The 14648-nt window shown below is 47.1% G+C and overlaps 1 protein-coding gene across 1 annotated transcript in view; it reads right to left on the reverse strand.

Moving 5' to 3' along the window:
* Pgm1 (phosphoglucomutase 1) overlaps positions 1-12260 on the reverse strand; it is a 55305-nt gene extending 43045 nt beyond the window's left edge. The window contains exon 1 of the mRNA XM_005074331.3: positions 11916-12260. Coding sequence (XP_005074388.1) covers positions 11916-12161 — 246 coding nt within the window. The 5' untranslated portion in view covers positions 12162-12260. The remainder of the gene's footprint in view (positions 1-11915) is intronic.
* Between the last annotated feature and the right edge of the window lie 2388 nt (positions 12261-14648).

Raw genomic sequence — 14648 nt, forward strand, 5'->3', positions numbered from 1 at the left:
GTCACTGGCTCTCAGGGTGTCAGTGTTTGTCAAGTGAATATATCCATGTACCCCAGGAGGCTGACAGCAATGTTACATGGATTTCTGGAGGCTTCCTGTCTGTAGTATGACACTGACCTAGGCCGAGGAACCATGCCACAGATCCATCTTGAGGTGTCACTCACACCAGGCTCAGCCCTCAAATCCAAGGGGCCCATGATTGAGCCTCACAGGGACTAGAGACCATTCCTGGCCAGGCAAATCTAAGACACCCTGTAGGGCTGGAGGTAAGATGAGGAGACACAGAAGACTCTTCTTTCTTTGTCCCCTCTATCTCTGTCCTCCAGTGGTCTCAGTATTTGAAATCATTGTAAAGTCCTTAGTCATCAGAATGTTCTGTTTACTAAATAAACAGTGTAGTGCTATTTGAAGCACTATGGTGCTTCCCAAAGGCTGGTGCAGGCTCACACTGATGCTCAAGCCATGTGCCACTTCTCTCTATCAGATGTTCCGTGGGGAAGCTGGCAAGGGTAATATGTGTGCTAAGCACTTTTCTCATGGGTTTGACCACAGAGAGGTAGAGCATAAAGTATGGCCCCCACCTACAGAGGAAGCTCAACCTTCATGACAGGTGCCAGTCTTATTCCTAACATCACTTGAGTATTCTCCGCACTCACTTCCTATTTGCTTCATTTCAAATCTTCCTTAAATTGTATTTCATCTTGAGCCACAGAATGAATTTCATGGGGTCACGAAAGGGCCCATAGAGACCGGGACTATAATAGTTTTATTATTACTAGGTCAAAAGGCCTTCTTTCCCTGTCCTCACTCAGCAATGCTATCCTAGCTCTATATCCCAAACTCTTTCGTTATGGTGGGTCAGGTGGGCACTGGCTTAAGGCTTGAGTTTCTGGTTTCTGTGACACAGACCTGATGGGACTCTCTTCTTAATTCAGGTCTTGGTATTTAGTCATTTGTTTTATGTGAGCAAATCTTCCCAATGTGCACAGCTGCAGGATGCTCACTGAAAGCATGTGTGTGAACTCACCAGAGTGGAGTGACAGACAATATGAGGTGTAAGTGGACAGATTGGGCCCTGGGGCAGAAGACACAGGGAAGTGGGACAGCTACATCCCCCTCGGCATGAGGTATCTTCTAGGATCCTCTCCACAGGCAGCGTGTGGAGGGTGCACACAGTAACTCACTCCCCACGGCTCTACCAGAACATATTCATCTCAGCGCCATGCCAGCTCCTTCAGCAGCCTCAAGGAGCAGCAAGATCTCCCAACGATGCTGAAACGACACTTGCTCTTCTAGGGGAAGCTGCCTCTCCTGTCTGTGGTACTTTCTTTGAAAGTCCTCAGTCATAACAAATTTTATCCTTTGAGAATAGATATGAACTTTGGAACGAGACAAAAAAATTGGCTGGAGCCATGTCTAATGAATAAAGTGGGTGTTCAAATCTCATTACATCATTTTAAGTGAAAAATGAAGCCTGACTATAAAATAATGTGACTGCTTTTCCTTGGTGGCCCATAAACCAGTGGCCTGAAAAATAATTCCCACAGAGGCATTTCAAAATGCTCTGAGCACTGGACGCGTGACTGGAGTAAGTGCACAGTCCCAGAGTGGCCACGTGCCAGGGCACAATGCTAACTGGGATGTGGACGCTCAAATATGTTTGTTAAAAAAGAAATCCGATTGCTTAGGTTCATGAGAACGGGGTGGGGGGGGCACGGGAGAAGGACAGTTTCCAGGAAACACTGAAAGTGCCCCTCCTCTTCTTGACAGCCTTGTCTCCTCTGGACGGGAAGTGGCAGAGAACAATGCACTCACCTACAGCAACCCTTCTCCAGCCTTACTCCCCTTACAAACAGGCACATATAGTGCCACGCCCCAGGCTGGCCCTGCACTCCCACAGACATCTCTTTCCCTTACCACAACTTCTTACCCTGGCTGGTGGTAATTGCTTCGGCATATCATGCCACCCCATTCATCAGGAAGGCCCTGGAGAATGAAGACATCTCCACTGTACCTCTAGTGTACAGAACAGCGCACACTGCCACGTGCTTACTGCTGCTGTTAGGATCTTGAGTGTCCCCAAAGGACCATGTGCTGAAAGCTTGGTCCCCAGCGTGGTACCGGAGAGAAGAAGTAGAACCTTCAAGAGGAAGAGCCTGAGGAGAGGTCTTTGCATCACTGGGGCATGCCCTCAGAAGCTTGTGGCACTCTACCCTCTTTCTGCATCTCCTAGCTTGTGATGTAAGTCATTTTGCTCTACCACATGTATCATGTGCTCCTACCGTAAGCTGTCTAGCCACAGACCTGTATGTAAGCAGTGAGTCTGCCTGGCCGCAGACAGGAACCTCCAAAGCCTTGAGTCAAAATAAACATTTTTTTACTTTGTAAGTTACTATCTCGGGCATTTTGTTACAGCAGTGAGAAGCTGACTAATAGACACTAAGTTCACTGCTCTTGACACAAACCCTTGGCCTCTGCTTCTCAAGAAGGCCCTGGAGCTTTACTGTGTAAATGCAGCTTCCCCTGCCTGGTAACAAAGCTAGATATTGGGTCTGCATACAAACACGCTGAGACCGAAAGTATATTAGTGACCATCTAAGGTTGAAGAAGGCAGGAAGGGTGACTAACTCATAACTAATAGGATTTCTCCTTTAGTGTCCTAAATAGTTAAAGGCTAGATTGGGATGGTGGTTGCACTGTTATTCTGTGAATAAACTAAAAATAAAATATTACCAGGTACAGTGCTGTGTGCCTGTACCCTGCATCTAAGACTACACAGAAAAATAACTAGACACTGCTGGGCAGCAAGAGAAGACACATGAATCCTTCTACATAAGAAAGTCACACACAACCCTGAACTGCCCAGCACTTGTCCGTGACAAAGGAGTTCTGTTACCGTAAACTTTTAAATGTTGCAGTTTGGAACTCTGTTGTCATAGCCAAACCTATATTCCGACTGGTATGAAGAGTGAGACTTCTGGCCCAAGCACAATTTAAACTATGTGGCACGTGCTTATTTCTTAAGCCATGGCAAGATTACCTACCATGCACAGAACAGAGCACTGGCCAGTGACGACAAGACTGCAGACAGATAGAAGAACCCGGGACATGAGCGCTGGCTAGGAGGTGGAGGTTAGGACTCTGCAACAGGGAAGTTTTCTTCAACTGTGGCGTCAAAATGTTCTCTGTGGTTGCCAGCCCAAGAACTGACAAAGTCGGCAGCCCCTGAGTCTATAAGGCAACGTGTAAGCATAGCCTGCAACGGCAACCCCATCTTTCACCCCCCACCTTTCATCAAAAGAAGCCCCCAAAAGGCGCAGGGGGTGCTTGAAGCTGTCCACTATCCACTGAACAAAAGGACAGGGACAAAGTTCCTCTCTGAGGGCGGAACCAGGGCTCCCCACAAGCCCACCCACGACCAGTGCAAGGAATCTGTGCCTCAGCCACCACAATACCTCTAAAGCTGGTGGTTGCTCAGCACAGGTCTACATATAACTGTACAAAATTAATTCTTTCTCCCTCTCTCCCAATCTACACTCCGCTACCCACCCTCCTATTGATCTATCTAACCTGTACACATACATATGTGGTCCTACATTATTATGCATTATTAGTTACTAGATGCTGCGATACAAGGAGCCATACGGGGCCTGAAGGAGCGAACACCTCATCACCTAGAGATCTGGACTCTGAACTGACTGCATTGCTGGAGGCCATCAGGACTCCTGGGGTGGGGGTGGGGGAACAGTGTAAACAAAGGTAAGGTGATCTGTGTGGACAGTGAAGCAATAGGCTGAAGAGGGAATTTTGAGTTTGCTTCCTTCTCTTATGCAATAGAACTACTTCAGCTAACCTCATGCCTCCCAATACACTGGATACATATCCCCCAAAGGTCCATGTGTTAGGCTTAGTTCTGCGCCCAGACTATTGAGAGGTGGGCCTATTGGTGTGTATTATTATGCCATTGCTGGTGCCCTTGAGTGAGACAGTGGGATCTAGCCTCTTCCTTTGCACTAGGCCATAAACAGCACGGACTTCCTCTGTCATATCAGAGAACCCACTACGATACACTGTGCTACTGTAGGCCCAAAGCAGTGGGCCAGCGGTTCATCCACTGAAAATTCTCCAAGAGGAGCCAAATGAACCTTTCCCCCTTTATAGATGACCACACTTAGGCATTTGTTGCTATGATGGGAAGCTCACCCAGGAGGGGTGCACAGGGAATCATCTGCAATCGGGTGGGCAAGCACAACCGTATGAACAGGATGGCAAAGTCAGAAGACCACAGGAGGCCGGGCCCAACCTGCTAGCACCAGCCATTCCAACAGAGGAAAACTTCTGTTACCATAGTTCAACCCATGCAGTCATACAAATTATCTGAACTACCACACAGACTGCATGCTCACTTTGGAGATCAGGTCAAAGTGTCAACCTCCAGAGCAGCCAAAATGGGGGCTGGGGAGTGGTGCAAGCATTATTGGGATGATCTAACAGATTTCAAATGTAAGGCAGGCAGAAAGTCCCAAAGCCATCATGCTCCAATTTACCTGGGCTGAGTTACAATCCAGAGGCTTCCCATATGTGCAACTCAGGGTAACAGAGTTTACAGTGTAGTCACACTGCACAAGTGTTTCCCTTGCAGAGATTCAGCTAGCTATAACCGACACATAGACAGAGGAAGAGGGAGATTTAACGAGCAAGGGAAGTTCTGCCACCATTTCACTCACAGACCTGGTCAGTCCTGGTCCCTACACAGCTCTGGGTGTTCCCTGGTCTTGTTTTCCTCTACAGCTGAATAAAACTGCACTACATATTTTCCTGTATACCTGTGCAAGGGACTGAAGGGTGATTTGGATAGACTGAAGTGTTACCTCCCACTCTAACTTAGAACATAGAGTTCACTTAACTTCCTGCATGCACTGGATACTGATTACCATCTCCACTGACCCCAGGGGGCCCAGCTGGTTCTCAATTGTAGGTGTCAGTTTCCATTTTGTTTATAGGGGCCATGAAGAGAAGAAGCTACTTGTAGTTTATAATCTTTCTTTCACACTCTGGTTTTGACTCAATCCTAGAGTGGGGAAAGTGGCTTTGACCCAAAGGCTCAGAACTTCCTCACCCTGGGTGCCCACGTCCTCCTTGTTTAAAGTCACTTAGGCTGGCTGTGCTTCTCAGCCACCTTCAGGGCGAACGTGCCATTTGGAACACTGTCCTGGGAATGCTTCACTGGAAGTAGAAGTGTGTGAGCCCACTGAGTCTATCAGGGGATGGGTATCTGGTCAAAATGACTCCACTCACTGGTGACCTGGGAGGAAAATGCATTGTGTGCTGAGTCAACTTTGTTCAAAGTAGCTGAATACAAATTCAAGTATTCCTTGCCAGAATAAGCTATGGAGTATCTTGCAGGGAAACAGACCTCAATTCCCACATGACATTAGAGAGTGGAAAAGAAGAAAAGCCATCTCAATTTGGGAAGACAGTATTCTTAATTGTAAATGGTCATATACACTCAATGTCATATGTGTTGGTACTTCCCAAAATTGTTCTATTTGGAGTCCTCTTGTAAATGCATAGACCTCATCTGAGCATCAAAACTCTTGAAGCCCATTAATGATGTCTAATCCAGTATCCTTAAGACTTAACTAGGATTATTATCACAACCCCTGAAACTCCTTTCTTTGAAATACACTCACTTTTGCTTATTATCTGACTTTTGTGTTGTTAAGAGACAGCAACCCACTTTATAGCCTATACTGGCCTTGAACTTACAGGCCTCTTGTCTTAGTTTCCTGACCACTGAGATTACAGGAATGTGCGGCTATGTCCCATGAGATATACTTATTTATAGAAAAGATCAACTGTATGAAATATCAGAAGGCCAAATCCCAGTTCCAACACTACAAGAAGTTGGACAAGTGAACCATATTTCATCGTCACAGATCACCTTTTAAGAAACGCACCAGGGACAGCCTTCTCCAGATCTAGGCTGGTGAGTGTAGTTCTCGTTCATCAAGGAAACTCCTCTTTGCAACAGATGGAGACCATTATAGAAAAATACAACACATCAAAATGCAGAGCTGTTTACACCAGTCCCAATAGATATATCGTCAACACAATTCCTGTATCTAATGCAGAGCTGTTTACACCAGTCCCAATAGATCGTCAACACAATTCCTGTATCTAAGGCTCAGAGACAATAGGGGGGGTTGTTAGAGTCAGAGGATCAGGGGTTTGCTGTGAGATTATGTCCCCTAGAAACGTCCGAAGATACACCCAAAAGTCTCACCAACATGACTGCCTAAATGTGAGCTGAATAAGGACAAAAATGGACATGCTAAAGTAGATGGGGGAAGCTCATGAGGTCTCAACCCTATACAAAGAACTACAGGCAGCTACGGAATGCTGAGAGTGGGAGACATAGTCCTCCCCAGAGAAGAGCACACCGACTGATTAATTATCCAATACCAATGGTCAGCATTGAAAACATGCATAGAATAACATTATACACACTGGGCTGGTTGCATTCATGTATTTATGTATTAGGAATATATATGCATGTAGCAGCGATTAATGAAGCAACCATGAATTTGAGAGAGGTCTGATATGGAAGAGCTTGGAGGGAGGCGGCAGTAAGCAGCTCCTCTGTGGCCTCTGCATGAGCTCCTGCCTCCAGGTTCCAGCCCTGTTTGAGTTCCTGTCCTGACTTCCTTCCATGATGAACAGTGCTGTGGAAATCCAAGTCAAATAAATCCCACCCCACCCCACCCCCACGCCAAGCTGCTTTTGGTCAAGGTGTTTTATCTCACAGCAGTAGCAACCCTCACTAACACGCTCTCACTTCTACCCTGAGAAAACCCTTCTCTGAATTCCCCACCGGAGATCCTTCACAGGTTCTTAAAACTGACTTAACACACTGCTCAGTGATTTTTCAAAAGGGGGAAGAGGCTCCCCAACAATGAGCTCCGCTCTGAATTCACCTGAGTAGCTAGCTACGATTGGGCATATGACCAAGTATTCCAGGGAACTTGGGGGACAATGGGCGGGGTAGTTCCAACTTCCCTGCTTCCATATCTTGTACATGTGGCTGCGCCTGCTGTGCAGAGCACCCTCTCTGCAAGTATGAGTGTGGAGTTCAGTCCCCGACTAGAAAAAAAAAGAAATGAAGCTCAAATGCTCCTCCCCACAAGCTTCACAACCAGGGAGTACCAAATCTTTAGCACCCTTCTGAAAAACACACTATCACAGAACAACCAAGTCTCCATCTGTTTCTTAAGGACTCATTTGATTTTCCTACAAATCATGTTTTCTAACAGGGACCTCTCTTGCTTTCCTTCTTCCCCAACTAAGATGGCATAGAAGCCAGAAATTGTAATGGTCTTGTCATATTTTTCTAGAACTTTCCACCAATGTGTTTTGTCAGTTTGTAGGACCCCCAAATGGCTGAGCAGACAAAAGGTTTCTTACTATGAGTCCACTGGAGAACAAACCTGTTGGGATTTCATCTGCTGATCACACCATTACCATCCCAGGGCAAATTTACACGACAGAGATGCTCATTACTGAAATTCATGACACTCTGGGACTTCTCATGTGAGGAATTATAATCCACCATTTGCTTGGGGACAAAATGTAATGTTAAATGATTAAACGTGTTTAGCTTTTACATATGACCCTCCTCTCCCTGGGGTCTCTTGACAACACCTGCCTGGCCCACGGTTTAGCTTATGTGGAGTTCCGCTCCAGTGAGGCTGACCAGGGAGGCTTCCCCATCTTCCACATCAAGAGCTGCAGCCCCAAAATTTCTCTCCTTTACCACCTTTTATTTTTTCAAAGTATCTGTCCTCACATGACACATTTCCCTGAAGTAGAGCCCCAGAGCTCTGTGAGAACAGACACACTTCTACTAACGGCTGTGGCCCTAGTATGAAAAATAGCACACAGCAGGTAGTCAATAAATACTCATCAAATGAGTCATTCATCTGGACACAATGTCACTGTTCCCTATCTAATTTTGATTATAAGGTTAAAAAAAATAAAACTTACTCTCTTGAGCAGGAAGAATGCTTTCCCTTTTGCCTTTTTATTTTATGGTGTTTGTCTGCGTGTATGTATGCTGGTGCACCATTTCAGTTCCTGGTGTCCACAGAGGCCAGAAGAGGGCATCACACCCTTTAGAACCGTGGTTTGCTGGTGCTATGAATGGAACCTGGGTCCTCTTCAAGAGCAACAAGTGGTCTTAACCACTGAGCCATATCTCCAGCCTCTCTTTTAATCTTTAGTACTCCAGCAAAGTAAATCTAAGGAAAAAAAAAAAGACTATCCATTTATTTTTAGGAAGAATATTTATGAAACTGAGAAAGGGAAATTCCCAAACAACCAAATACAAAGTCTTATGTCACCAGGGGTTAAAGATAAGGTTCTGTGGCACAGTGCTTGACTAACATGAATGAGACCATGGGACCTATGCCCAGCACTAAAGGATAAAAATCATATATATAACAAAGATTATTCGTGACTAAGTGTCAGTCTCTATCAGCTACCCCTCCCTACCCTTCCTGCTGCTCTCCTCTCCTGAGAGGTGGGCATGTATCCTCTGTTTAGAGGCTTTGGCCCCAGTTCAAGCACTAAGGAAATGGCTTTAGTCAGTAAAAATGGTGCTGTGCACACATCAGGATCTGAGTTCAATTTGTGAAGAGTCCCTACAAAAATTCCAGGTGCTGGGAAGTGCTGGCAGAAACAGGAAGAACCCTAGGGCTCCCTGGCCAGCCGATCTTGCTGGCCTGGCAAGCCCCAGGCCAAAGAGAGAACCTTTCTCAGATAACAGGGTGAATGTTAAATGTGCCTGAAGAACAGCTGAGGTTGTGGAGATCAGAGGCCATGAAGGAACACACACACACACACACACACACACACACACACACACACTTATACATGCACCCACACAGAGATACTGTTGAGGCTCACTTCTTTCAAATTCAGAATGCTCTCTCTGTTTTTTAATTCTGTTTTTTCTCTACGTGTATGTATCTCTTCTGTTCTATCTCTCCCAAAAGCCAAGGTATCCTAAGTGGAAAAAGACATCCTTAAAATCAAAAAGTATGAACAACAGAGGAACCATTCAAACATTGCTGGTATAAGAATTTTTGAAGCAGAACATTATTAAACTTTTTATACAGGTGTGTAGGAGGAAACAGTACTCCGCCATTAGCCATGTGACTTATTAGAGGCGCATACAGATGAGGTAATAAAAGGGCGGTTTACCACACCGCTAACCACACCCACTTTAGGCGTGACTAGACGTATAGGGACGTAGGCGCAGGTGGTGTATTAAAAAGATACAGCACGGCTTGCGGGCCTGCCAGCCTAGCTTACTCGGAGAGTTCCAGACCAGTGAGAGACCCCTATCTTAGGGGGGGAAAAGTAGATGGTGCATGAAGAACAACAGTCTGGTCTCCACACACGTGTGTATAAGTGCAGGAGCGCTTGTACACACATATGTGCCCGCCCACATATACACAGGCCAAAACAGGGGCATTCATGCCAAATGGGGACAGTTCTTAAAGCCGGGCGGAGCCAATCTGTGACTGTAAGGGCCTTTACTTCCAGTCAGTGTGTCTCAGGCCCATTCTGGTACAGGCTGAAAGGGATCACTGTGCTCAGTGTAAAGGTTCTTAAGCCAGCCTGCAGATTGCGGACAAAAAATTCATTTTCATGTTTTTGCTTTGTATGTGATACGGTGCTCACAACATTGTCTACATTGGTGACTCACAATTCAAGGCAGCCAGACAAGGAGTCACCAAACACTACCTTTGGCCCAGGTACTGTAGGTACAGTCTGAATTTTCTAGCCACCAGTTACACACCCATGGGGTCTATCAATCAAGGACTGATAATATTCAGAAAGAACAAAAATAATGAAAAAGGAAATAAAATATAATACAGAGGCCAGTGAGATAGCTTAGTGGTGTCTATGCAAAAGGAGCAGTTGCTTTTTGAAGATGCGATCTGAACTGAATCAATCAGAAGAGTAACATATTTAAACCCCTGGTGAGTAGAGGTATTTAATTAAGTCAGAGCAGCAAGCTGGGGACAAAAACCTAGGGTCTAACTAAGTACAGTAGGCAACCGGGGACAAATCTCCTGAGTAGAATCAGCAAAGTGATCAGGACGAGGGGTGAGACTGTTGAGTGTGAAGCCGGCCAGGCTAAATGCAGGAGAAAGGTGAAGGCCTACGCGGTGCTGCGGGGTGAGCAGCCAGAGTCACCAGCAGCTCCGAGGGAGCACGGCAGTGGAGAGGTGGAGCAGCGGTTAGACCCAAGGCAGCGCTGAGTGGACAAGCTGAGGATCAGTGAGCACAGAACACAGGGCTTGGCCAGAAGAGCAACAGGCCCGGGGCTGAAGGGTGCTGACATTTAAAAACTGTTTTCGTCTTGACTGACTCTTTCCATCCCGCCCCACAGTGTCCCCAAAGGGACAGATATCCATTTGAACCCTGAAACTCCCACTATGCCGAAAGCTTAGGACAAGGCTCATGTCTGTGCGCCCTCCTCTTTCCCCAACCTGTTCTCTGTTCAGGGCGCAGGCCAGGGAAGTACTGGATGAAGAGCCTATGAGCACAAGTAGAGACATGTAGGGAGCTTCCACACACGGCTACTCATGCAAAGCTGTGCTGGTCTGAAAACTCAGGGCAGAGAAAAAGAAATCCTGACTTCCTTCTCTGCGTCCACCCAGGAAAGTCGACAGAGCTCAGTCTGGATCTTGACAACTGCGAAAAGGAGGTCCTCCTAAAGTGTAAGAATTCCTTAATTCTCAGAAGCGGCTCACACTAACGGGACTGGCAGATCTGTGCCAGATCCAGTGTTCCCGCTAAGTTCTGGTAACTTCTTTAACCTGTCCAGGCTTCAGTACTCTCGTTGGTGACTTGAAAGTAGCCATAATAGCATCTTCCTTATAGGGCCCCAAGAGGATCCCTGAGATACACCAGTGAAGTGTTTGTCATGGTGCTTGGCAAGACTGCTTAAAATATGTTAAGAAAATAAAACAAAATGCTGCTAAAATGAATAAATGTAACTGCTGAGGGGAACGAACCCCAGAGGAGCTGAGTATAAATCAAATGTTATTTTAAATATACAAAAAAAAGTTCCTTAAAACGCCTTAGAAAATACTTTGTGGAAACAACCAATTCCAACTTTGTAAATCCACATTTTTGTCCATCAGATTTACAGGGAAAAAAATTTAAGTTTCACCTCTCTAGTGGACTTTCCCAATTAAGACAGTTAACCTCCCTTAACCGGGGGTGGGGATGGGCGGAACCAGGGGCGTTGCATTGCATTAATTTCCTGACCTGTCAGGACAGCTTGCACAAGAAAGCCCTTGGGTATACCGTTTCTGTTTTAATGAAAATGCAGCTCCAGCCCCCTTAGTGGAACAGGTCCAGTGAACTACCCAGCAGAGACTGGACTTTTCAAAAGCCTGCACCCAGGCAGCGGGCCGAGCAGGGGCAGAAGCGCCTTCCCCAAGCCAACATGGGGATGGGTGGAGGGGAGGCTTGGCACCTGCCCACCCAGATGGCATTACCCCAGGGGCATAGGCACTCGGGTCGCCGGCCCTTCCAGCTCCAGGCCGGGAGCCAGCGGGAGGCGCCCCAGTTCCAGACCAGAATAGCAGGGCGCCAACGAGGCGGGTCTGCACGGCGATGGGGCTCACCTTACCCGGCACAGCCACTGTGAACCTGGGGCTGGAGGTGGGGTGGTGGCGGGGGTGGAGGGGTAAGCGGAGAGCGGGGGCGCGGGGCGGGCAACGCCAAGGTCAAGCGAGCGTGCGCGGGGCGGGGACGGGAGTGAGGCGCGCACGGAAGCGTGGGCCCAGAGGAGTCCGCACGTCGCGCACGCTCGGCTCGGCCCGCACGTCTCTTACCCCGTTGGCGGCGGCGATGCGGACGATAAGCTGGATGGCCTCGGTCATGTAGAAGCGGCCGTCCCCGCCCACCACCAGTGTGGCCTCCTGCCTCAGCGCCGGCTCCACGGTGGAGACGATGCTCTGGATGAAATTCTCCGCGTAGTTGGCGTTGCTCTGGAACACTTTCACCCGCTTCCGCAACCCGCTCGTACCAGGCTTCTGGTCCGGGTACGCCTGCGTCTTCACCGTCACGATCTTCACCATGGTGGCGGTTGGCTGCGGGGCGACCAGCGACAGCGGCTTCTGCTGCTGTGACTGCTGCAGGCGAGGGCTCGAGGTCCGCTGGGCACCTCCTCCTGGAAGCGACCGCCCAGGGCCCGCCCACGTCGCCAAAGTCCGGCAGCCTGGGAAGGGGGACAGGTCACGGGGTCGAGAGGGGTGGAGTCTCCCTGAGGGACACCTGAGCCGGTAGTCTATATAAAGAAACAAGCTCCTTCCTAGAGGGGCAGAGATTAGTGCAGGGATAGGTCATAAAGCAAGGACGTTCAGTACCCGTGATTGGGCTAGAGTACCACGTATAGAAACTCTTGAAGTCGGTCTGAAGGATAGAAATGACATCCTCTGACTTATTTTTCCTTCAAGGATAGACTCAACCCCAAAGTTAAATTAGACTTCTACTTTTTACGTCTTTGCTGCAGACCACACTACTTTATTAGTGATAGTGGGTATCCAAAGAACTGATTTGTTGTGTACAGTTGCTAAATTGTTCAAAAGGAAAAGTTTTATCTTTGCCTCCTTACGCTTACAAAACTGAAAATTCTAATAATTTTCATCTAAAATCCTGCCTCACTACAAGGAAGTTCAACTCAGATTGGGCCTAAACAAACCAGCCTCTTGCCAGATTTACCAGGTTTGACATCTAGGAAACAAGGAAATTTTCAGGGCAGTCTAGATAATTATTGGTATAGACAGAAGGTGTCGTGTGATTACCCTAACAACAAACCAATGATGTGGAAACAGCAAGGACTAAAGCAGCCAAAAAGAATTTGGTTATTGGATAGGAGATTTTTCTTGTGGCTTTAGTGTCTCCTTTGTTGACAGTCACTGCTTAACAAATGTGTCATTTTGATGTACTGAGAGGAAAAAAAAAACCCTCCAGAAAGTCAACATCTGTGAGTGTCTATCTTAAACAAACATGAAACCATTCATAAAGGATTTCTGCAATTAGTGAGGCTGTGGTAATGAGTGGGTCTGCATTCCTACACACATGCACACACCATGGATGCACAGACCTATTACAGACACTTGAAATGATCCCAGTCCAGTACAGTCCAATCCCTTATAATCCATTGGTACGGTCATCAACTTATTAGGCCTGAAATTATCAGCTTCCCTTCCCCAGTTCCAGGACTAGAGCATACTGCTAACCCATAAATGACTGTGCTCACACTTTCTGAGTAGATAATTGGTGTGTCTGCATTAAGCAGGGAGGTTGGCTGACCCATGTGACTTCGGCCTCCAAACACACACACACACACACACACACACTGTACAAAGTGTATGTACACATAGCATAGCTTGGTATAATCACTGTCAGTAAGCTTCTGTTGTAAATGATTTGGAAACTAAATACTAGACTGTTATTCATAACTTCTGATACTTTCCTAAGAGTTCATAGTTTATAGTCACATATTTTTGTAAATTGTGTGAACAAACCCATAAAAATAGTTGAGAAACTTGAGGATGGAATAGTGAATATGATTGAGATTACCTAGCGTAAAAATGAAAACGTAGCATAGACTCCACCAAGTCTTAGGATCATCATTAGAGGGCCTGAAGAGATGGCTCAGTGGCTAAGAGCACTGGGTGTTCTCCCCGAGAGCCAGGTTTGATTCCTAACACTCGCATGGCCTCCTTGTATGGACATGAAAAGAAATACCTACTTTAGAATTCCATAGGTTACATTGGTGCTTTTGCCATGGTACTAGTAAAAAGTACTCAGAAAATGGTATATTGTAAAGTGATGGACTCAGACTCAGATCCTGTGCCCTTCCTGCATTTTTCGCTTTCTGTGGAAGTGTGATGAAGCCTTTCACTTAAGAACAGCTCTGTACTGGATCAGGTTAGGAGGGCCAAGGGGTGACGGAGGGGGAGAGTACTGAAAGAGACTACTGCAAAGGGGTTGCCTTTCAGGGTCAAGTAGAAACCTGGCACAAAGGAATCTCCCAGGAATCTACAAGGATGACCCTGGCTGACTCCTGACTCCCAACAATAGTCCGCTATACTCAGAGGCTGGTGCCTAGCCCAGTTGTCATCAGAGAGGCTTCATCCAGCAACTGAGGGAAACAGAGGCAGAACTTTGGGAATCCTGCAGAAGAGGGAGAGAAAGCACTGTAGGAGCCAGAGGGGTCAAGGATATGAGAAAACCCACAGAATCAACTGACCTCACAGGGGCCACACAGGCTGAACTGACAACCAGGGAGCCTGAATGCAACTGACACAGGCCCTCTGCAGATATGTTACAGCTGTGAGGCTTGGCCCGCCAGAAATGAGTTGTCTGTCTCTGACTCTTTACTGGCTTTTGGGACCCTACTCATACTGGGTTGCCTTGCTCGGCCTTAGTACATGGGGGGATGCTTAGTCTTACTACAGCTTGATATGCCATGTTTGGTTGATCCTCATGGGAGACCTGCCCTTTCATGAACATGGAAGATGGATGGATGGTGAGGGAGACATGGGGGAGTGGGGGGC

The sequence above is a fragment of the Mesocricetus auratus genome, unplaced genomic scaffold (genome assembly GCF_017639785.1).
Source record: "Mesocricetus auratus isolate SY011 unplaced genomic scaffold, BCM_Maur_2.0 Super-Scaffold_100014, whole genome shotgun sequence".
In the NCBI taxonomy this organism is placed as follows: domain Eukaryota; kingdom Metazoa; phylum Chordata; class Mammalia; order Rodentia; family Cricetidae; genus Mesocricetus; species Mesocricetus auratus.